The 26,044-nt window shown below is 37.4% G+C and overlaps 1 protein-coding gene across 4 annotated transcripts in view; it reads right to left on the bottom strand.

Annotated features, from left to right (window-relative positions):
• Window positions 1–26,044, bottom strand: part of FAT1 (FAT atypical cadherin 1) — a 120,468-nt gene that overhangs the window by 51,281 nt on the left and 43,143 nt on the right. For all 4 annotated transcript variants that reach the window (XM_067721513.1, XM_067721514.1, XM_067721515.1 and 1 more), the window contains exon 3: window positions 13,862–14,176. In XM_067721513.1, the coding sequence (XP_067577614.1) occupies window positions 13,862–14,176 (315 nt within the window). The remainder of the gene's footprint in view (window positions 1–13,861; window positions 14,177–26,044) is intronic.

Below are 26,044 nucleotides of genomic sequence, written 5' to 3'. Positions count from 1 at the left end.
TTATCTCATTCAATCCATATGTATATATATATGGCAGTATCTGTACCATAATAAATGAATTAACATTTTTACAGGCTCAGAGATTAAGTTGCTTACTCAACGTCATCGAGCAAAGGGGTGAGACGGGAGTTCAGTAAACACAGAGCACCGGAGCCTGAAAGCCACATGAAGAATGAGAGAAGCCAAGGAGGGACGGAAGGCTTTGGTTCTGGAAGAAAGGGTTTGAAACGTCAGCACTATGAATGAAACTAGATGGCAGCAGGAGAAGAAAAAAAAAAAAAAAGGATTTCTGAGTAGGATTAAGGTCCAACTGCACTGAGAGAGAAAATAACTTGCAATCTGCAGTTTTTGAAGAACCAAAACTGTGAAAGAAAAGGTCCTGGCTCTAAAAAAAAAAAAAGTTGCGTGGTCATGTGTTCACCTTGCTTGGCAGGAAATTTACTTTGAATCATTTTCCAACTATTCTACTTGAAAATAAGCAGAGGAAGGGGAAAGATCAAGGAAGAAAACAAAAGTTTGCTCACCTAATTAACATTTCCCATTACTCTGATTATTTTTGTCTAACCCCTGCAACACCTTTGGCCTTCTTATCCTTTGGCTTATTTTATAGTAATGCATGAACTACAGCATCATATGTGCCAGAGAAGCACCATCCCACAGAACTTTCTGCAATGATGGACAAGTTCTACAATTGGCACTGTCTGATATGGTAGCCCCCAGCATACATGGCCACCGAGCACTGGAAATGTAGCTAGTGTGTCCGAAAGGCTGAATTTTTAAATTAATTTAAATAATTCAAATTGTCACAAATCATCTCTACTCCTTTGGAGAGTCTCCAATTTCAAATTATATATGTCAAACCCCCAAACTTTAACAACTACAATAGTCAAAATCTTTTCCTGTAGTTAAAATTTGAAGCAATATTTCAATAGCAAATGTATTTGTTACCAAAATCCAAATTTTGTAAGCATCTAACAATGAGAAAAGCAAAAATTTGCAAGATTTTGACACACTGATACTGCTCCAACAAAGCCCCCTTCCTCCTGCCCCCTCCCTCTTACTAGTCTCCTCACTGGGCTCAGCTGGTGATGAGGAAGCCTGGTTTGCTTTTATCAGTTTACAGATGCATGTGAACACCTAAAAATCAAGAGTCTCTGTGTTTAACAATGACTTTTCAAGAATCATGATTTTACCAATGTACATTTTTGCTTTTGGTGAACTCTTGCTAAAACCAAAAATTAATGAAATGTATGTTTATAAGCAATAATAATGTCATAAAGTTCGCTAGCTCAAAATCACCCACTTGTTCAGTCTGAACTATGCTATTCAACTTATTTTATAGAATGTATTCCCCAAATATGTCCTTCTGAGACACACATATAAAAGCCAAGACAAGGCCCTTGTCCTCAAAAGCATACAATTTCCTTAAGGAAACAGCCCTTGTACCTCTGTATCTTTTTCACAATGTTTTATTAATCACAGCCCTATTCTGACTAAGCCTTGACTGTAAGCATGCACTTTGGGTGTATTATTTTCAACTGTTTTCCCCACTGATTTTTCTGAAACACTTGAATCTATTCTGTTCTTCACTAAGTTTAAGAACTTTCATGGTGGCACAGTTGGCGGTAAAGAGAGTATTTAAAGTCTTAGGTGTCTTCAGTGTGGACAGCGTAATTTCTTCAATAGTTGTTACTACCGTGATCTGGAAATTCCATTTCCATCTTTCTACGTTCAAGCCTTACTTTAGCAGGGCTTGTCCCCAGGACATTGAGTGTGCTTTAGTAATCAGCAACACCAAAGACCATTACAATAAAACACCTGTAACATCCCAGTGAGGACACTGTGAAACGTATTGCTCAAGCAACTTTTAGACAAGTACTATAAAACCCCCAAAGACTATACATACATACATATATATGATGTGTAATATGCGTACACACCTTCATAAAAGGTTAAACCCCAAATTATTACCTGTAGTTACTCCTGGGAACAGGTGGGCCAAAGAAGAAAGGTAGAGAGGAGGGCACCTTAACTTTTTATGTCATACACTTCTATATTAACAAGTATATTATTTAAAGAAATTTAAACATTAAAATATTTTAAAGGTCAGCGTGAAAGGATACAGAAACATTTACTGGTTGAACACTAATCTCAAGCTGGAAAGTCTCAAATGATTTTCTAAGAACTCTGAAGCATCCGGCCGTGTATGTAAAAAATAAAACTTCTTAGAAACATTACAGTGGCATATCTCTTATAATTTTTTCTAAAATGTTTTTGAAACTAAATTTTAATGAAATGTACCATACATTCTAAAGTGTCCTCTCACTGTAAAAACTAAGTTTGCTAGTCAGAAGGTCTTTTAAAATCTTCTAGACCAAATCCTGAACTTTAAAAAACAAGGGGGGTTTCCTTGGTGGCGCAGTGGTTAAGAATCCACCTGCCAGTGCAGGGGACACGGGTTCAATTGGTCTGGGAAGATCCCACATGCCATGAAGCAACTAAGCCCATGCACCACAACTACTGAGCCTGTGCTCTAGAGCCCATGAGCCACAACTACTGAAGCCCGCATGCCTAGAGCCCATGCTCCGCAACAAGAGAAGCCCACACACTGCAACGAAGAGTAGCCCCTCTGGCCACAACTAGAGAAAGCCCGCGTGCAGCAACGAAGACCCAGCGCAGCCATACATACATACATAAATATTTTTTTAAAAACAAGGAAATATGGTCCACGAATGTTAAATTAATTCCTGAAGGTCAGAGTCAGCCGCACAATTGGAACTAGAGTTGAATTCTTACCAAAGAAAGTGTTCAGAAGTCTCTGTGGCTGCAGCCATTTACAACCGGAAGTGAGCACCAGAATCACGAGGAATGATAGCTAAACCCACTTTCCCACCCCCACATCAGAGCCACTGCATCAGGACCTCCATCCGTGAGGACCCAGCTCACACAATTTCAGAGGTTTCCAGGTTATGTGGCAATCCATCCCACGCCAACCACCTTGGGCCAAGAGCTCACAAAAATAGAAAAAAAAAAATCCATGCCCAATTAATTAAATTTTAATTTAATTTAAATTACTAAATATTTTAATAATTTCCTAAACACAGAATTGCTTTTAGTCACTGTAATTATCACTACTGGCCATATTCTGGAACAAAGTATATTATCCATTTCTCAAAAACACCACTTGAGATACAGAAAAACGTTAACAAGACTAGGGATTTAGGAGAGAGAAACAGTACTTAAGAACCATAATTAACGTTGCAGAAATGCTACTTCAAAGAAATGGCCATGAGAGTCCACGTGAAGATTCCAACTGCTCTGAAGTTACTTAAGCCTAAAACATCTCCCAGAATTTTCCTGACAAATCTGCAACTACTGACCCAAATCATTAAATCCTCCTAGAACGGAAGTGAACTGTAGCCTTTCCAATGTAAAACAAAATGATCTAAATGGCAGTTTCCATTTAACAGCATATTTCCCTTCTTTTTGGAAATGCCTTTTGTAGTATGTTGAATGGTGGCCTCTCTCCAAAAGATACGTCCAACCTGAAACCTGTGACTAGGACCTTATTTGGAAAAACAGCCTCTCAAGATCTCAAGATGAGATCACCCTAAATTTATGATGGGCCCTAAAATCAATAAGTATCCTTTTAAGAGAAAAACACAGAGAGAGGTTTGAAATACCCAGAAGTAGGGAAGGTGGAGGCAGAGACTGGAGCAATGCTGCCACCAGCCAAGAAATGCCAGGAGGCACCAGAAGGATTCTTCATTAGAGACTCTAAAGGGATTGTGGCCCTGCCGACACTTTGATTTTGATCGTACGGCCTCTAGAACAGTGAGAGAATAAATTTCTTTTCTTTTTTTTTTAAGCCACCCAATGTGTGGAAATTTGTTACAATAGCCTTAGAAAATTAATACACCTTTTTATTTGAATAGCAAACAAAAGTACTGAAAAAATACCAAAAAAAGAAGAATTAGGTAAGAATGGCAAATAATTGCATAATCTAAAGATAACCACTCATCTTATTTTCTATGTTTTATTACTGTCTTCATTTGAAATGTCTTATGACTTTATATAGGGTATCATTCTATATACAAGACAAATTAAAAGGCAGAGGATTAAAAAAATGTCTGCCCAAAGATAATTTGGGGTAGGAAAGTGCCAAATGCTCCAGATTATCCAAGTTCATTATATGCTTTTCCTCAAAAGGAAGGAGAAACAGGCTGTCTCACCTCTGGGAGGACCTCTTGAACATCTCTGGCTGAGAACCACAAATGAACTAAATCTTATTTTTATATAATACATAAAATATGCCCCAAATTGTACCTCAGTTGTATTTTTAAATATATTATCTCTCATACTCTTTCCTCTTCCATAATAGAATGAAGAAAAAATATTTTTAGTAATCTGATGATAAAGTATAAATACTAGTTTAATGCCTATAAAATACAAAGTCACAATTAGTCACAAGTTGTTTCCATAACAGAATGAAGTAAGAAAAAATATTTTTTAGTAATCTGATGAACAATAAGTATAAATACTGGTTTAATACCTATAAAATACAAAGTCACAATTAGTCACAAGTTGTTTCAACTAATGACCAAGATAGAAAAGACTCTTCTATTCTGAACAAACCTAAACAATTTCTCTCTGTTCTTTTAAGAGTTTATTCAACAAGCAACATGGGCCTCAGGGTACAATAACAATAATTTAAAAAATAGTTTTCAAGAAATAATTTACTCAATAAAATATTCTCTTTAGTCAGAATAATTTACCTGTGTTCACCCTACACTGGCCAAAACAATCCTTTCTATTTTAGCCATGATAACCTCTCATTCCTCTTACATACAAGCTTAAAACAAAAAATAAACCAAAAAAAAGCAAAATGCCTACTATCAAAAATTAACATAAACTATATAAAATATAGAAGCTGTAAGAGGTCAGAAGTTAAAAATGTTTTAGAGGGCTTCCCTGATGGCGCAGTGGTTGAGAGTCTGCCTACCGATGCAGGGGACACGGGTTCGTGCCCCGGGTCCGGGAAGATCCCACATGCCGCGGAGCGGCTGGGCCCGTGAGCCATGGCCGCTGAGCCTGCGTGTCTGGAGCCTGTGCTCCACAACGGGAGAGGCCACAACAGAGAGAGGCCCGCGTACCATAAAAAAAAAAAAGTTTTAGAAATTTATGGGATATGTATTCTAAACTTCAGACTCCTGAGTAATTTTTAAAAAAATTTCCATGATGCACTATTGAAATACAGCCTGCTTTGAGTTGGTGAAGCTATCACAGAACTACAGAGACTCATCAAATGTATGGAAAATAAAGGAGGCAATATATTAGTAATTATTAGTAGTAACTGTTAATTATTCTAATTTTTAAAATAAAGTATTAAAGCAAGCAAAAGACAGTGAGACAGGAAAGCAGGAGACATTAACTGTTGAATTCCATGTAGCACATGACAAATACTTTTTCATGGGACATTCTATTCTACAGATCTGTACCTAACCAGCTTTAATAAAGTGAAAATGTTCTCAGAACAAGCCTGTTTACTGTAATTTACAAAGAGCACAGCTGAAGTCCTGAGGTCTGGACAGTGGCTAGATAGAGGATACCACAGGAGGAGGAGGGACAGAAACTAAACCAAGGACATTGTTTTCCTGTTCAAACTTCTAAGACTCCTCTTCCAACAGGTGAAACGGAAATCATATGAATTTCGCTGATTTTTAAAATCAGTCAACTGGAGAATACATATTAAGCAGTAATCACATACTCTGTATCATGCTTGGTTCTGTCCTGACCCTCCAGGACCTGCTCACCAGGATTGAGCCAGGACTGAATGTCCACAGAACAGGCAAGACGAGCGCCGCAGTGAAAAGGCAGAGCAGACCTGGAAAGACAGGCAGGGAGGTGGGCCCTGCTACCCACCGGCTCGCATCTAAAAATACAGATTGCCTTGTAGGCCAAGAGCAAACTTCCAATTTCTCCTATAGTTATCACTCAACGGCCATCCCCTTGGAGCTTTAGACCACGAGCTCAGCGATCCTCTGCAGTGCTGCGCTGTCTTTATTTAGGTGGTGTTCCAAGACTGCATTTAACTACAGCCTGTCTGGAGTTCTCTGGGCAGCTGCCGCCATTTGAACAGCTATTGTTTGTCACTGCAGTCCTGGTGCCGGCAGGATTAGGCTTGGAGCCAAAAATGGAATTCTATTCATACACTGTCAAGGCTGGAAGGGCGCTCAGAACTCATTTAGTTCAAACTTTCAGAGTCCCACAGAAAACCCTAAAAGAATGAATCAAATGACCAGTCTAAAGTCACACAAGCAGTGGCTGAGAAAGAATCTGCACCCTGAAATCTCCAGACTTCTCTTCTGGTTTTAATTCTGTCTTAACTAGCTGTTTCTCATTGAAAATGGATGGCACTGAAACATAAGATAAACATAAGAGCAAAAGCCAAATGCAATTTACCAGGAATTGCCTTCAACATTCCTATAAATGTCAGATATAGCAGAGATAGGGAGGGGAAGAAACCCAACCCATTTTATAAAGTTAACATCATGTTGACAAAAAAGGCTAATCTCACTTCGGCACTTAAATGCAAAATCTTAAAATACTGGTACTTAAAATAATTTTAGCAAATGATATTCAGCAACATTAAAAAAAACAGAATACCCCTTGAAAGAATTTAACCTAAGGATTCAAGGTTAACAGATTTTCGGAGAAAAAGCATATCATCTATTTTAACGTGTGCAGAAAAAGCAGTGCATAAAACTTGACTTCTTTTAGACTTTAAGGATAACATACTTCACGGTAAAATAAAAAATAAGCAGGAGGAACAGGCAGAAAGATCTATAGAGTCTTCCTTAATATTTGCATATATTTGGGAAAAGACTACAAATGAGTAAACTTTTTTTTTTTAAAATGAATTCCTGCCATTGTAAAGCGACTGGCCCTTCATTTCCTTCCTGTGCAGCTATCAAATGTTACCGGAAACCCTTGGAAGTTGTTTGCAGCTATAGCTATTTCCTATTGCACTTTGTTCAGCCTCCGTTCCAGCCACAATAAAATGCCATTTACTTTGATTGAGAAAAAAGTAGTTGTAATGTGATAGTGGACTAGAAGATGGATGGTTACCCAGTATACCTATTAGCTATTACAGCATTTTATGACTTTCCCATGCTTTAGGGATTACTACATATATATGTATATGTATGTATGTATGTATATATTTTATATATATATACATATATATCACTCTATCTGCAATTAAAAAACATTTCTTATGCTGAACATAAAATAATCCTACATGTAAACAAATGAATGAAAATAAATCTTTTCTCATATTTCAACCTTGGTAACTAATGTTCTACTACTATTCTTTAAAGAATAATTTTAATAACCTGGAGAAGCAAAACACAGCTCTCATCTTTTTTAAGTATTCACTGCTTAGAGCAATGGGAAATAAATTTAATTTTTACTTCAGGAATATTAAATAGTCTACCACCTCAGAAATAAATCAACAATTCAGCCAGCCCAACTAGTAAATACATCACTATATCAGGGGTGAGAAAACTACTGCCAACCTGATTTTGTATGGCTTACAAGCTAAGAACAGCTTTTATATTCTTAAATGACCAGAAAAAAAACAAAAGAATATATTGTGACACATGAAAAGTGTATGAAATTCAAATTACAACGTCCATAAATAAAGTTTTATTGGCACACAGCCATACTCATTCATTTCCATGTTGTCTAGGGCTGCTTTCGCTCTACAGTGACAGAGCTGAGTGGCTGTGACAGAGGCTGTATGGCCTGCAAAGGCTAAAATATTTCATACCTGGCCCTTCACAGAAAACGTTTAACGATCCTTGCAGTACACGGTTAATAAGACTAAGTTTAAACACTTAGTGTTACTTACAAGCTTCGTGCTTTTTGGTCTGAAAATATCACTAGAAATAAGATTAGCCTAAAAAGCAACCATCATATAATTCAGAAATTCCTTAACACAAAAAACAGAGAAGGTAAGAAAAACCGGATCCCAAACCACATTTACATCACAAACCCAAAAGCAAATCAAGTGAATGTGGGATCCTGCACCCAGAAGTAGCAGTTATGAAACCCGCGTCCTTCTGGCTCTGACCTCGGGTGGCCTTCACCTCTCTCTGAAGTCATATAATTACTTGAAAAATGGGGAAGACAGCAGACTCTTGGCATTTGTAATCTCTACTCGTCTCACAGGGTTTCTTGTAAAGATTAAGTATGTGAGGTTGCTTTAATACATAAAGTGCAATGTGCATAATAAGCTACATGTGTCACTGCCCTTCTGGCTCTGAGAGAAAGTTTTATTCCAACCTGATCTAAAAGTGAGGTCAAGACTGGAAGAGTGGTAAAAGAAAGACCAGAAATAGCACAGAAGAGTAGCAAAAGAGGGAAAGCCAAGGTTTGCTGGTTCCCTCTTTGGCTGTCTCCTTCAAACTCAACTCTCAAAGGTGACAGGCATGAGACAGCCTTTGGAAATCAGCCCAAAGAGAGAGAACCAGTGTGGCTTACAAGATTCCAACAGTGCAACATGCTCCAGATCCGATAATGAGAAGAGATTTAGAGTAAAGATCAGCCTCCAAAATATATGAAATTTTAACTCTACAGAATTGATAAAGGAAAAGCTAAGAAAACAGTAAGCTGAAACAGCCTCAATAAAGGTTTTAAACCATTTAAAATTTCAAGTAGATGGAAACAGATTCAACAGTTGTCGAAAGAAGCTAAACCCTTTGAAGATGCTCACGCAGACACACGGAAATCACATCCACAAACATACTCATATATTCAAAAAGCATGCCTCTACTTAATACACATTTCTGATGAATTTATTTTTACCCATAAAAATTTCTCAGAGTATTTGTTCCCACACAGGAAGATCTACCTCAATGAATGAGAAGATAAAAAAAAAAATTTACTAGACAATATAAAATCAGTGGATCGGTGAAATGGGTGGTGACAGGTACATGGATATGTACCTATATTCTTATAATAATGTGGTAATTTTTCTAAGGCACAGCCTCTAATACTAATAATACTGTTAAGGGAAAAACCCAAGATGTTTATCACTGTATACAGTATGCTACTACCCATGTAAAAAGAAAAAATAATGTATTCTTGTTTGGATATGAGTAAAAGAAATGACAAATAGTAGTTTCCCCAAAGTGTTTTAAAATGTAGGTTTTATTATTAAAGAATGGTGAGGCCACCAGATCAGGAGACCACTGTCACTGAAAAGACAGTTTCTTATTCACAACACCCGAGATAAGAGGGCATGCCACGCGCACCGCACAGGGCCACACGAGCCTGCACTGGGGTCGGTCAGGAGGCTGAAGGAGCAAGGAGAAAGCATGCACAAGAGCCTTTCCTGTGGTTTCCACAGAAAGGACAAGGTGACTCAGCACGAGCAGGTTTAGAATTGGCTGGTATGAATTATTTCAATGGGCTCTGGTACTCACTTCGTACATGAATCTCAGAGTAAATATGCTGAGTGTAAGAATCTTTACCAAAAAAAAAAAAATAGTATACACTCTGTGAGTCTAATTGTAGAAAATTTTAGGGAGCACAAACTAATACACAGTGACCGAAAGCAGATGAGTGGTTGCCTGGGGGTGGGAGCAGAGAGCAGTATCGGGGAGGGGATACAGAGAGGCATGGCAAAACTTTGGGGAGCAACAGGTAGGTTCACTGCTTGACTGTGGTGATGGTTTCAGTGTTGGATAGCTATGTGAAAACTCATTAAATTGCAGCCTTTAACTATGTGCAATTTATTATATGTCAATTACACTTCAATAAAACTTTTAAAATAAAGAGCAATACTTGCTTCGTGTCCAAAACCTGGAAAATACCAACACAGAGGTAAGGGAATAAAAGTGTGGTCTTTTCTAAAGCACATACAAGCCCCAAGTGAACACTTGAAAATTATATGCCAGTTTTAAGTTACATATCAGGCCTCAAAAGTTCAAATTGATAACAATGACTAAAAAGACACTTTGCTGAGGTTGCTCCACTTTGCTGAGGTTACTCGTGGAGAATGAAGCCTGTGAGTGCACACTGGTCCCCATTGTTTGGGGCCCTCCTTCTTCTCTGTCCTTGACACTCTGCAAAGGAAGCTGCGACGTATGTGTCTGCAGGAGCTGGGCAGTCAGGGCTCGGACAGCCCAACACTCTAGGCTCTTGTCTCTCTCCCACCTCGAGCAACCGCACAATTTTTGTTAAAAGAAGCAAATTTACCCTGATACTGAACATAATCAAACAAACGATGTTATAAGAATTTCTGGTGTCAACAAAAGTGTGTGTGTCAGGAAAGGAAAATGAATCAAGTCTCTTTTGCTTGTACCCTCTGTAAAAGGAAACACCCTGCCACCCACCACCCCTTAGAAACAACACCGGAGGAACCATCTGAGATGCAGACAGAAAGGCAGTTCCAGGCACAAAAACTTTGATCAGAACACAAAATACATTTAAAAATGTTCATCCAAACTTGTCGTTGAGAATCCCCCATTCAGATTATCAAACCCAGTCCTAGCAAGGTTTTCTGTTCTGTTTTTTAAATTACGCGTCATACTATGACAAAAGGAGAGAAAGGTCGGGAGGGATGTTTCCTCCTCTCCAAAAGGACTTAGTGAGGTCATCTGATTTAAGTTTATACAAAACATGCCAAGGGACTGTATGCAGACTCTCCAAATTAGGTCATTATTTATAAAAATAGCGTAAATATTATCCTTTAACCCTTCTTCTGGTATTTATGCTTTTCCACCAAGCATAGCCCTTCTCTCACACACTCATCTAACTCGATCTCTTGGCCTCACCACTCCTTCAAACTGTCCCAACTTGAAGAACATCCCCTACCCTCTTGTCCACCCATCCACTTTACTACTTTCAGAATCAGCACACTAACTTTTCCAGGGGGCCTCATCCTCCTAACTACACCACCACATGAGTCATCATCAGTTCCACAGTTCCTCCAGAGACACTGACTAGCACCTGGGCACACATCTCACACCCACCTGTCTCTCTTTGCTATTTCACTTACGTAGACTACATACTCTCAAAGCATCTCTTAACATGCTGGATACACAGGAGAAGCTCAATAAACGCTCGAGTGTAAACAAACAATTTGAATGGCAATGAATTCCGGCTTTCTCCAGTCTGCTGGATGTTGTGATCATCACCAGGGTCCTAAATTTCTCTTTACCACTAAGGGGCAAGCAGACGCATTTTACCTTGTCAAATTTGTTTATCCAGAGGAGAGGCACAGATTTGTCAATCTACTAAGACCTTGGTTATCTCATGTAGAGTTAACAGAGCAAAGGTAACTAACACCTGCAAGTGGGAGAGGCCGTGGCATCCTTCCTGGAAGTGACGCTGAGCACGCATGCACGCACTCGCCTTAACAGGCCTGCAGAAATGCTCAGCGCTAGTCACAAGATGTGAGGACCTGGGAGCCAGTTTTCTCCAAGATCCCAGAGGTAAAGCCTCACTACTGTCCACATCTCCTGATTTCCAGCCCAGTGATTTTCTCGCTCCGCCATTAATAATCAAGTAACATGATTTAGGGTCCGCAGGTGGTCTGATGGGTCAGCGCATCACAGGAACTTTCTTCCACCAGGCTGTCTTTCACCAGCTTTCACAGTCTGGCCCCCAATAATACTGAGGCTGTATTTACTATATTCTTTTATAATGCCCATGCTAAAATATGGTTATTTCTCAGTCTTTAGAGACTTCAGGTGACTTGTGGAATGATCAAATTTCTCTATTAAACACACAGTTTATTACATACTTCATAACAAATATTCCTGAGTGCTAACTATGGTTATTTTCCACTACTATCTGCCTTCAACTCATATAAAAATAAAACCTCTCTGTAGTCTCATGGCTTTTCCCCTGCTATCCTATCAGCAGGATGCATATGCTACCCACCCAGGGGTCTGGGAGCTAGCTATGGACTCCTGAAAGGGACTTCTACTCCCTGAAGATAAGGAAGAGCTTAGAAGTCTCGGCAGACATCTCTTTTAAAGAGTTGTCAGAATAGGGCTTCCCTGGTGGTGCAGTGGTTGAGAGTCCACCTGCCGATGCAGGGGACACAGGTTCGTGCCCCAGTCCGGGAAGATCCCACATGCTGCGGAACAGCTGGGCCCGTGAGCTATGGCCGCTGAGCCTGCGCGTCCGGAGCCTGTGCTCCGCAATGGGAGAGGCCACAACAGTGAGAGGCCCATGTACCGCAAAAAAAAAAAAAAAAAAAAGAGTTGTCAGAATAGACATAAAGAGAGTAGCAATGCCACATTAATCCCATTTCTACAAGACATAACACAACAGCAGTGTCATCATCATTTCAGAGGCCTGAGATGACCAGGGTATCAAGGCTCCCCACAGTAGCTCTAACTTATATAATTATAATGGCATAATTATCTCAAGGAAAAAGTAAAGCCTAATACAGTCAAAATAAATCTTGTTGACTTGTAGCAATCAAGAAAGACAGTCTATATGATAGGTTGGAATATGGTGACAAGAGGTTTAAAAACTAACATTTTAATGTACTTTTTAAGACACAAAATATTACATACACACATGTTCCCTTATCAGGTTATCTTTCTACAGGCATTTTGGTACAGATATTGAACTCAAGCTTCCTTCCACCTCAAGAACTGCTTCCTCTTAAGTTCAACAAAGGAAATTATGAAATAAGAATTGCACCAAAAAAAAAAAAAAAAACTGGCAAGGAAGCTGAGAATGCCTCCTTAACTTTGGTTTTTGTATATTATTTCTTTGACATATCAAAAAGACAACCCAGTAACTGAACAGGCCAGCGCCCTCAGAATAAGACATAATGAGCAAAGACATGATAGAGGCATGCAAATTATAAATCTACCACTTTAGAATCTGTAACTGGATCCTATGAAAAAGTACTGAATCACCGAAAATCTGGGTTCAAAGGCCAGTGATCTACTTCATGAGAAGTTTTATGTTCCTACAAATAAATTGTCCTCTCAGTGTCATGCGGTGGTTCTTGGTTTAACTCTGATCAAGAAATCAGAGTGCAACCCTCCACTTGTAAAGTTTTCATGTATAAATGATAGCTAACTTTTCACTACACAAATGATAGCTATGTTGAACCTGTGTGTGTGTGTGTGTGTGTGTGTGTGAAATAGTAAAAAAGAGAACCAAGACTTCAGAAAAAAGTTGATGCATTATCAAATGTAAAAAAATAAATATTTGAAGTTTATAAGGATTTTGGAAGAGGATTTTGGAGTCAAGGAGCTACCTACTTAGAAAAAGGGTTCAGACACTGAGAGGAGAAAACAGTTAGAAGGAAAACTTGAGGTATGAGTTCAAGAAAGTAACTGCTCCCAAACTGAAAATTATTTAATCTGGATCCTCTACTGCCTAAAGAGACATAGCACTGCTCTAAGGAAAAATTCCAAAACAACATTAAAAAAAAAAAAAAAAAAACCACTGTGAATTGTGAAATAAACTCTTGATGTTTTTCATAAAAAGTAGAGTTTGGAAAATTTAGCAGCAGTAGAATTTGCGGTTAAGTTTAAAATGTATCACTAATTTAGGAACTATTAATGAAACTACAATATTTGCTTTTTAACCTGCAAGTGAAACTCTACTAATGAGAAAAACAGTTTTATAAAAGCAAATTCAAAGGAAAAAAAAACTGGGGATAAAATTTTCATAAGGGAATAAAGCCTTGTCTTGAGTAACTCAAAAGGGAAACGATTTATCAAAAACTAAATAAAAGTGGCAAATAAAGAAACAATTCTTAAATTTCCCCATATCAAGAGCATATAAGCATGAATATTTCATACATAATATTAACACATACCTGTCTTAGGATTTATTGAAAAAAATCCTTGTGGATTTCCGCTTGTAATTTTGTATGTCAGCTTGTCATCAGAGCTAGAATCTGGATCAAATGCCTCAATCTGGACCACAGACACATCCTTGGGAGAGTTTTCCATTATTTCCGGATAATAAACAGGCTCTGAAGTCTGCGGCGCATTGTCGTTCACATCCTCCAGCTCTATATAGACCTCTACAAAGGAGGAAAGGGGCACGACGCCCTGATCAGATGCGTAGACCGTTAGCCAGTAATGGGAGGTGGATTCGCGGTCCAGTCGACCTGAAGTCTCTATAACACCTAGAGGAGGAAGAAGAGAAGCATGAAGTAGCCTGTCAACCATCACCGCCAACAGTCACTCTGAGAAAGCATCAGCCTAAATGACAACTCTTATGACTTAAGCCTTATGGAAGGCTTCTGTGTCACAGCGGTGCGATCTTAAGCCAATTGTCTAATCTCTCTGTGCCTCAGTTTCCTTTCCTATAAAATGGAATAATAAGAGTAGTGTGTTCCTAGGTTGATGAAATGAACACATATAATGATTAGAATATAGCACTTGGCACGTAATATTGGTTATAAAATATTTGTCATTATTAGTATTAGGTGCCAGGCACTATGTGGGGCACTTTACAACTATTATCTTATTTAAGTCTCAAAACAACCCAAAGAAATGAATGGGCAAATATGGTCTCTTGTGTCCTGAAACCCGTCAGTTTCTTTTAATCACCTTAAGCTAATGGCAAGACAACCAGGATGCAAAAAATATAAATTTTCCTACCACATTATAAGCTCCACAGGAGCAGAGACCACATCCTTCTAAATGCCCGTTTACCCAGCACATTACCCAAAGCCCAATAATTATTTATTAAATGAATGAACAAAAATGAATGGATATATTAACTGGTTGATACAGAAAAGTCCTCAAATGGGATCCAAACTAGGACACCTTTCTCATTAAGTCAACTAGTAAGAGATGGAATTATAAAATTACAAAAAAAGTTAGAATGTCTGTAATGTTTTGGCCCAGCCACTGAAACCACGCGAAATCTTATTTAATCTCAAGATTAACGTATTCTCAGGATGATTAACAGTGGAAATATCCATTTCTCTTGGGCAAATCCCACCTTTTTATTCAATGGTGTAAACCTGTCCTTTGGCTTTCCCAAAATACATCACTGGATTTTTTTCTTGTGCAATAATCATTCTGAATTAACGCTATTTTTAGGGTTCAACATGATCCAGGTTGAACTATGGAAATCCTACAACTTTAAAATCACTGAAGCTTCCCATTTAACGCAAAATACTATGGGAAAAATAACAAATATCAATTTAACCTGTGCTCAAAAATGAAACAGTATTTATCTCAACTAAATATATACATCTATATTTCTTGATCATGTAAATTTAAATATTTGCTTATTTGAGGTTAATATCACAGAAAAACCTCATTTATTTTGAATGTTAGATAATTATATCTAACACTCCCCAAAAGGTTTACAACTTACAAACAGCAAACCTAAATATTATAATGTGAAATAGATTATCATAAAATGAATGTGTATTGCTATTCAGAAGCATTATAACTACTGCTTCACTATTTCTTTGCAAACCCTCAAAATGGATCTCCTCCTAGAAATATGGAACAAAGCCTCAGAACTCTTAAATAAAAAAGGAGCTAGCTGGTCTCTCTATGCAGCAGACAACTCAAACACGTTTTCCTTTTTCTCTGGTCCGAACATAAGTCTATGCATACTCAATCTGTTCACCAAATTATATTTGTTTTAGCCTGAAAGAAGAGTGTGCCCTTAGTAACCAAGTGAAAATAATCTTTTCCAGTTTTTCTTTGTCTCACTCCCATCAACCGATACAAAGGACGCCAGGGAACAGTTCTAAGAGGATTACATATTAATAAATGAATGTACATATGCTTCTCTTGTTTCTGCCATGTCATTAAAATGTAACATAATTCATCTGGCAGGTGAAGTATTATTAGAAAATTTAAAGACAGGTACGTGGTACTTGTATTCACCTCTTTTGAGTTCTAATCCTCCAACAGTTCATGCTGCTATCCACTTTTAAAAACTGTGTCCCTCTCAACATCACTTGTAGGCATTTAATAACAATAACTAGGAAAAATTTTGTCAGTCTTTATGATACGTCAGGTACTATAACTGTCTTACATGCATTATTTTATTCATTCCTTATATCCAACCTGCCCATATATGTGGTGTTATTATCCCCATTTCATGAATGAAAAACTCAGATTAAGAGTCATGAGGAACTTTCCCAGGGTCATAGTAAATGGCAGAGCTGGAGCTCAAACACTAGGAATCTCTGACTGCAGGGCCACCAAAATTCCATCTGTCTTACTGTTAGTATGACAAAAGTTCAGTCAACAAAATTTAACATGAAAACTCTGAAAAGACAAGTCAAAGCTCATACTTTGTCCATTTTTTTGCATGTCAGTATTCAGAAGGAGTTTATTAAGTGAACATTCACATACAATAGCTTCTTGTAGTGTCAGGATGGAAGGAAAGAAAGAGGTAGAAAATGCAAATACATAATAAGAATTAAATCACAGACAAAAACAGTTATTTATTTTACATCAAGTTCCACTTGGAGTCTGGTCTGTGTCCTGACTAGTGTACAGTTATGGGCTGGATTTTTCTGCTGGGAAGAGCCCCTCTCCCCCAATCAACCTAGCAACTGAGGGGGTAGCCACACCCTTCTGTGCATGACCTCTGAGCCACAGTCAGGAGGGAAAGTTTCCAAGTCCCAGGTAATCTCCAGATACTACCAACAGTTCAAAGTGAGACTCCAAAGTAGCTCTACTCAAGTATGGAAGAAACTAGAATTGTATTAATTAGTAATTAAATATACATAAGTGATGTTCATATTTCATGAATTCTTAAACTGTACATTTTTATATATATTTCATATAGTGATTGCTAAGATGTTCATGTTTTGATGTACTTTAATTATTACGTTCTTATAAAAAGAACAAAATTACTACAGCTTATAGATAACTAAGAAATAAAGTGAATTTTTAACTGCCAAAGGGAAAGGAGGACATACTGAATAACTTCTAACCAAAATGCTCAAATAATAATACAAATAAATTTACTGTATTTATATATAATAATTTAATAATACAAGGACTTACTGTATGTCAAGGACTTCACTAGGTGCTTTACATGCATTAAATCGTTTAAAGAACACTGGAATCACATGATTTTCATCGTGGCTTCACAAATGAGGAGACAGAAGCTTAGATAAAGTCAGCGAACGGCCCAAGCCTTACAGTGATGAGGAAGCACAGCCATGGTTAGTCAACAATAAAGTGGTGGAATCGAGATTTGAATCAGACAGTCTGACTCCAGAACTTAGGCTCTTCACCATCAGGCTACACTGTCATCATTAGCCACAGAATCATCGTCACACACTCCACAGCAGCAAGGATGCTGGAGACCAAGGAGCGGGGTGGGGGGCTGCCATGATGAGAGGCTACAAGCAGTTTTCCACTACTGAGATAAGGGTCTTCCCCACATTTAAAGGACAATAAAGAAGAAACGATTCCAGGGCTCTACTTCATAGTGGTTCAGGGGCTAGTGCCTAAGCACTATTTTAATTGCGGATTCTAATTCTAAGCACTATTCTAAAAGCATAAAGTAGGTGGGAAAAGACCATACTTATGCAAAGGGATTTTGTGTTCTGCTTTTTAATCTGTCTGCTCAGTCACAAGATACATCCCTGCGAGACCCCCAGGCAGAAACTTTTGCAACAGGCAAAACTGAGCTCCCATTTTGAATCTAGGAAGAACTGACCACAGGTTCAGGAACAGCTAGAAACAGTCTAGATAATCTGGGAAGACAGACTAGTAGATCTAAGCCTTAGCCATTTCAAAACCAAGAATTGGAGACTGACAACCCTTTAGAAATCCTCAAGTACAACTCACTTGTTTTTAAGAAGAGCTGAAATGATTTGCTCAACTCTAAGAAGCTAAACAGGCAGAACGTTGAGAATCTAGAGCAAGGCACCTCCTTAACCAACGGCTCATCAGAATCCCGATCGTTCCTTACGGGGGGTCCCAGTTTCTGAGATGGCCAACATACCAACTACCTAGAAGCCTGGCCAGAGCAGTGTCTATTCTTTCAGTCCTTATTCCTACACCTGTCACTCTTCTTTTCCCAGTCCTTCCTAGAGCCACAACTAGCATGTACAGATGGATTTCTTCTGTACATTCCGTTACCTTAATTCATTAAAAAGAAACAAATTTTCAAAATTCCATTATGAAGACTTCTAACTAGTACCTTTAACACAGGAAAAAAACAACTAAGGACCCCTAGGCATCACTGGAAGTGAATCGACCTACTGTGTTCACTCGCAAAACTGCATCCCACTCCCATTTCTCTCAATCCATGATCTTCTACCAACCAACTTTCAGTAACTCCGACTTTTTTGCACACTTGTTATAAATTCACTTTTCCTGAAACAATTCTCTAAGGAACCAAACAAAACTATAAATACTTAAACTCCAGTTTTAAAGCTATTTCTCTTTAATACATACCCACAATAATACTGCATCTTATTCGGCACATATACACATCCATACGCTAACTTCCTGTGGTTCTCCTCCTGTCTTCAAATAGCTCCCCCTCTCTCAGCTCCCTTTCTTTCTCTGCCATCTCTGCTCCCATTTTTTATTTCCTTTTCCACTTTCTGGGAGAGCAACAATAGCATGCAAGCAACTAGATGATCCGTAAGCCCAGGCTGTGAGGGAGAAACAAGTGATAGCCCAGGGCTACCACGGCTCCCTCCAGCCAGATGAAAAGAGTCTCAATCAATGCTGTACAAGAAAAAGCCAGTGAGATGGCTAAAGCAAAAATAACACCTTTCTTGTCAAGAGGTTTTAGCGCACAAGCAGCAGACAAGGTAAGAATGCTGCTGTGTGATTCTACGCTGTATATTTTGAACACAGAAGACAAGTTTAGACAAGTCTGTTATACATGCACCACCCAGCAATGTTATAAGAGATCATTTCTTGGCTTTAATGAAACATGACGGAAGCGAAAAATGCCTAGCTTTCCAATCTCAGGAATACAATGAAGACATTTTCAGGAAAAGTTGTTAATAGAGCTGAAAAATTTGAAAGAAGCTAGAAATCTGGAGCTATTAAATAAAAATATTTATCATTCCAAACATACTCTCTAGGATTTCAAAACTACCACCAGATGTCACTATGGAAACTGATTTTAAATGTGCATACTGTGGAAAAACTGGACTGAAAAAAATAATGCAATGTAATTGTTAAAAGAGCTTGACCAATGTGGCTGAAAATACAGCTCACAGCAAAATTTCTTTCTAGAAGGATTCATTACTGTCCGTATAATTAAACAGGTACTGATGGTGTCTTCCTGTACACGCTGATTATTCAAAGGTTGTAGGATACAGTATTAGTTGCTCAAGTAGACCGTCCAAAAGTAAATAAAGGTTTCCAAGAATAACTAATTTCTACTATGTATCCCTGCTCGCTAATGGCCTGTTAACTTGAACACTGGCCTTGGACAGGAACAGCCAGCAGTCCCTCCAACTGCCACTGGCGGGGCAAGATGCTTTCAACAGAGTAATCTTTAAGGCAGAAATAAAAGTTTTATGTAGCCACTATACTGCCAGTGTAGTCACTATACTGCCAAAAATAATTTAACTGACTCAAATTTCCATGGTCACAGAACACCTTTCTTCCTGGAATTTTCCTGTTTTCTTTGTTTAACAGGTCTTGGCCCTCTATCAAGTCCTGGTACCAAAGCTTTCAACAAAACCTTGCTCTTTCAGATTCTTCAGCTACTCCAACTCAAAAATACTTATAATCAGCAACAATCTGGCACCATAAATTTGCAAACCCTACCCTCCTTTCTGATATACCATGTCACATACACTTTTTACTTTTCTGGAACCAAGCTTAAGGCAGCAACTGTATGAAAAGCTTCTTAGTCAATCATAAGAAAAACTAGCATATTGCACAGTTCAACATGTACCTCTCTGCCCTCTCACAGCTAAACACAGAGTAAGTCATATTGTAAAACTATCCCTCCAGGTTAAAGACATGGTACTGATGTCACCAACATCCAATCTTTCAAAAGCAATAACTTGCCATGAGTGTTATTTTGTGAGAAGCCATTTGTGGTTGGGAACACGGCAAACTCAAGTGAAATGGTAATGATGATGGTGATAATATAAAACAAGAGATACATATATAGAGCTCATGATACACCAGCTGCTATTTTAAATATGTCTCAAATCTTTTAATCTTTACAGAAATCCTAAGAAATGGGTAATATGATCATCCCTATTTCAGATGAGGAAACGATGGCAACAACCTGCCCAAAGTCACACAGTTAGTTCATTACTGGTGGAACTTGGATTCAATCCCAAAGAGACTGGCTCCAGACAGTCATGCTGTAACACTTCTGAGTCTCTGGCTGTGTCCTCTGATTGGAGAGAAGCATGAGAGCAACTGAACACAGCCTGCAGTTTCCAGAGAAAGTCCTGGCTTCAAAAGAATGTAAAAATGGAGTGACCAGATGGGAAAAATTGGTTTTGTTGTTTTCCCAACATTTGGGGATCTGGGTAAAGAATGTGATGATGCAAAAACCTTGCTGTTCTGTGCCATTAAAACATTAAGCACATTCCACAGCGTCAGGATAAAAGGGGGACTTGGTTAATTTATAATGGTACATATGACACAGCTTTAAAAAATGATATGTTTAGGTCTTCCCTGGTGGCGCAGTGGTTGAGAGTCCGCCTGCCGATGCAGGGGATTAAAAAAAAAATGATATGTTTATTAATTACAAGGAACAATGTCAACAATATACAAATTGATCAAAAATATAAATCTTTATAAAACTGTACAGAGTACAGCCTTGGTTTTGTTTAGTTCTGTTTCAAAATTAAAAACCACACAAACACACAATTACATGCCCAGCGGGGAAAAAGAAAGGTCTAGAATAAACAAAGTGATGGACGGACAATAAAGAAAATCAACCAACCTAGTGAACTAAAATTTTTTTTTTTTTTTTTTTTTTTTTGCGGTACGCGGGCCTCTCACTGTCGTGGCCTCTCCCGTTGAGGAACACAGGCTCCGGACGCGCAGGCTCAGCAGCCATGGCTCACGGGCCCAGCCGCTCCGCGGCAATGTGGGATCTTCCCGGACCGGGGCACGAACCCGTGTCCCCTGCATCGGCAGGCGGACTCTCAACCACTGCGCCACCAGGGAAGCCCTAAAATATTTTTTAACTGTAAATTTCTATAACCATGAATTTTAAGTCATATTTAAAATGCATAAGTAAAAAGCCAAATGAAATTTAAGTACCAACAGTCTTTTAAAAGTTTTGCTAGTATAACCTTCTTGCCTCATTTTCCCTTTATATCTTAGATAACACTTTCATCTGTTTCATTTAATCTGAGTCAATGGATAACAATGGATAGCCTGACAGCTTCAACAATTTAATATTCAAAATTATTTATATATGAAACTACTTATAGTGCCAGACCAAAGTTCACCTTTATGAAATAAATTACAATGAGAGCTTAAAAAAAAGAATAAAGAAACTACTTACGAAGTTTTAGGTCTAGGAAATTCTATAATTATATTGTATAGAGTTAGGTCATAAGTTAATAATTAAAGGGAAAGTTTCTTATGTAGTAACTGTCAATCTGTTTTTTCATTATTTAGACTATTTAAATCACTTTAATTAAAATGTATATCTATCAACTCTTTCAATTAAAATTGCTGCAATGACTTTAAAATCAGCTGAGGAAGCTTTCTGACTTGCAAACTTACCAAAACATATTAATTAAGTTCATAATCAGATTTTAAGCATCATGTTTCAAGTCCAGGGATTTCTTTAGCTTTGCAAAGAGCCATTCCCACGTCAAGCTCTGCTAAACCATGTTTTTACGCTTTGTGGAGAACGATTCCAAGTTCAGATTTCCATGTCAGAATCATTAATACTGTTAATGAGGGCTTTCATGGATAAGCTCTCTTAAAAAGGATCATCCTTGGGTATCAAAAATATCATCTGAACACATATTAATTGGATAAAACTATGTACACCAGACAGCCTGTGGAGGCATTAAAATCCAAAGGATACATTTCACATACCAATGGCAATGCTTCTAGCAGTTTGTTTCATATTTTAAAAGCTATTCAAATTCAATGTAGATTACTTTTCCCACCTTACGTTTACTGGATGCAACTCAGCATATGCTTTATATATGCCATTTTTTTGAATCCTCACAATTATTCTGTAAGCTCGATGGTCTCTCCTCAATTTCCATATGCGGATGTAGAGGTTTAGAGTTGAAAAGTCACTGGTCTAAGGTCATTTATTCATCATCATCATAGGAACAGATTAATCAATGAATTAATTAATGAATTCCCTTACCAGTTAGCCATCTAAGCACTTACATTTACTAACTTGTGTAAGCCTCAAAAGTTAAGTAAGTTGCCTTAAGTTACCCAACTAGTTGCAGAGAAGCAAGAATCCAAACCTGGCTGACTAGTCCACAGGCAAAACTCATAACCACCAGGGTGTTCTCTTCTGCTTTTCCTGTTCTTATGGGGTGGCAGAGTTGTGATTCAAAAGACACATCTAACTCAAGCCCTGGCTCTTTCCTTATAAGCCTGGGTAGGCGATCTTCATAAATCTATCACTATTGATGGGGGGGGGGGGAAATCAACACATCAACAAGTTTACCAGCACTTGCCCTGGTGGGAGGAATGACATAAATTCAAGTATAAGCCCAACTAAATGTGGGCCAAACAGATCTCTATATAAAGTTCAAGAATCCCATGTGACTAAGTTTAGGATAAAAAAAAGGAAAAAAGGATATAAAAAAGAAGCCACACTATTCTATATTCAGGAAGCTAGTATATTTATCCTATCATCTTGTTAGGTAAAAATGCAGACTAAGTTTATATTAAATGAAGCATAACAGTTATAAGGCATTATAGAATACTGAATATCACTGTGAGAATATCATAACCAAGTTGTGAATGTGCTTCCCGTTACTAACTTTAAAATATTGAGTGGTAGGATCCAGAGTTCTAAGTCTTAAAAATCAGTTGTAAAAGTTTTGTGTCAGATAAAAACTGATGTTTTAAGGAAAACTCCCCTTTGGAAAAGAAATCTTGGTAACTTTAATCTAGTCTCCAATACTTAAATAAAGATAATAAATACAGATTTTAAAAAACTGTACCCTACAGTATCTGCTTCATCAAAAAGGAGTTAATGTTTATAGTGGCCTGGATCTTGCTAGAAATTAATCTGGAACCTGGTATTGTTGATTTATACTTTCTTTCATTCACTCAACAAACACGTGGTTCCCACTATTTGCCAGGCCTGGTATGAAGTGCTAAAGAAACCAAGAAAAGTAAAACAACATATTACAGGAAAGACAGTTAAATAAAATAGTAATTTATTCCCTCGAACTGCTTTTTGAGAAGGGCAACATAGTATTTTAATGACTAGTTACTTGAATATTATTTTCCATTATTTTATTTCTTGCACAAAAGTCAAAGAAATCCTTTTATAGGTTATGAGTCCCTGACTGAATTTTAGGATGCAACATGTAATTATGCAATTTTTAAAACTATTATAACATTAATTCTATTTTGTGAGAAAAGATAGAGGGAAGATGTGTATATACACTAAAAATGGTGGATTATAGGGATAAGTGAATTTTTTCTTCTTTGTGTTCACATTTTCTAATTTTTCCACAAGAAGTACATATGTGTTGCATAAAAATATTTCTTTAAACCCTCATGTATAAAGGATTAATCCAAAGTATATCAACAGAACTTGAGAAATTTCAGAAATGTACAAACAACCTTTAAAAGTTAAGAGTGACTTCTAGGTTTCCATAAGCCGAGTAACAACTGCCTGAAACACTTGTATTGCAAAGTGTGCTCCAGCACAGAGAAGACAAGGCACTATTCAACGATTCAAATGTCAGTTGAAACAACTATGCCTCAAGCCAAACTCCTTAACGCACTCCCTTGCTAAAGAAGGAATGGAATGAGATTCCTCTGCTACAGTCAAGTATTACACTGGTCACTGTATAAACACAGCTCTTTCCGAAAGAGACAGTTGTCTCCAGAGTCCTAGAAGGCACCAGGCTGGGAAAAGAGCAAGTTTTCCTTCTTCTAAGGTCTGTTCAAGCTTCTGTAAAACAGATTCTAAACATAGAAAAGCGCAACTATTTATTTTTCTTAAAACCTAAGACCCACATGCAATTCAGCTATGCAGAAGGAAGGTTTGGTTTACATGAACTGAACACCAGTTGAAGCAAATAAAAATCCCTGTATAAATTCCCCCCTTTCCTATCTACTCCCAAGCAGCATTTTTCTTTACTTTTGATCAAATGAATGAAGCAAACCTGTTTCTCTATTAAATTCTATTTTAACCATAAAGCAGTTTTTAACTTAAAAAAATTCATATTAGTTTACAAATTGGTATAATTTAGAGGCAATATTCAGCTACTTTTAATATCCAATTTGCTGCCAAAGCCCAGTCTCTAAAAGAACTCAGTAACTCAGGTGAAGCTAACCTAGTTATGACCTGACCCACTGACACTGATAACTTAGGATAAACTTTGGGTAAACCATGTTTTATGCTAACAAATACTTCAAATTAAATCAAACACCTATAAATAGTGATCTAAATGTATTGCAAGACTTAATTAAACCTTACTAAAATCTTTATTAGGACAAAACATCAACTTGTAAATACATATAATCCCCTAGCTTCACCTGTTTTCTAAATTCAGATTTTTTTTTTTTATGAAGAAAGGTATGAGGGACAGACTTGAATGTACCAGAAGATTCCTAATTTGATATATTTTTAAAAATCACCAAGACAGGGCACACCTGTCTTTACCAGTGGTTTCTAAAACTGGAGGGGAACAACCAAGACTCAACAAATCTAGAATACGTAGTACACACTCACAAAGGGAACAACTGTGACCAAGATCTCTCAGTGGTAACCGTGAGGCATAGAGGAATTATACAATCTGCCCTATGCTAAGCAAACAGGAAGCAAACTTCATGAAGTACTCCAAAATACCGAGTGAACGTTAATTCATCATCTCAGAGATGGTGGAGACATAATTCTTAATTGAGACAATAAGAGACTATATAAGAGTAGATTGGTGGGTCTCAAATAGCTGTCATGTGTCTACATTTAAAAAACTAAAGCAGAGAACTGAATTTGAGAAAAATTAACTGTACAGAATAAATAACCACAGTAGTTCTTATATCATCCTGATTCTTAATTCCCTCTGAGGTCAAAGTTGTTCTTTAAAAAAGTAATAAACACTTCATTAAAAAGTGAAATATTTTCTTCTCTAATTCTCCTAACCATTAATAAGATGAAGTGATAACAGAAGACACAGACTATGAAAATAGAGACATCATGAAGCCACAGATATTAGAAAAGTGTATATAATCAAAATTAATCATTAGAAGAAATATATTCAAAAGTGCATAACAGTTAATTACAGGATACTAGTTGTAATTAACTAGTAAAACAGTTACTGAAATGTCTCAGAGATGATATAAAAATATAAATAAAAATAAAACCTTCTTAATTAAACGTATAACTGACCAAAAGTACAAAACACTAAAAATGTATCTTCCTTAATAGTTAAGTAAATGGCAATTTAATAAAACGGAAGTTTTGGAAATTATCTGTACTTTCCAAAATACTTTTTTTTCATAAAGCTAAATACAAAGAAAAAAAAAAGCATGAGACTTAAACATTACTGGCATTTCTAAAGAAGCTCAAATATTTCTAGCTCATGACAGGCTATTAGATAGATAAGGTCAAAGGAAAGAGGCCAGATGTTCTCTTATCAACTCTTACTGTCTTTTTAAAAATGATTTTTAAGAAACGATTCAATCCTAAACTCCTGGATAGATCTGCCTCTTCATCCAACCATTTATGAAAGAGATGGTGAAGCAATCATATTTTTTCTAGTTATTTTACTTTGGTTGGTTTGCTGTAACAGGCTATTTGTTAAAATCTGAAAAAAAGTCATCTAAATGATCACTTTATAATCTGGTAACTTCTCAACCGTAACTTACAGATCCAGTAAGCTAATCCATTTACT

This window comes from Pseudorca crassidens, chromosome 21, assembly GCF_039906515.1.
Source record: "Pseudorca crassidens isolate mPseCra1 chromosome 21, mPseCra1.hap1, whole genome shotgun sequence".
Classification (NCBI taxonomy): domain Eukaryota; kingdom Metazoa; phylum Chordata; class Mammalia; order Artiodactyla; family Delphinidae; genus Pseudorca; species Pseudorca crassidens.
The sequence above is the reverse complement of the archived record's forward strand: the minus strand, read 5'-3'. Positions and strand labels throughout refer to the sequence as shown.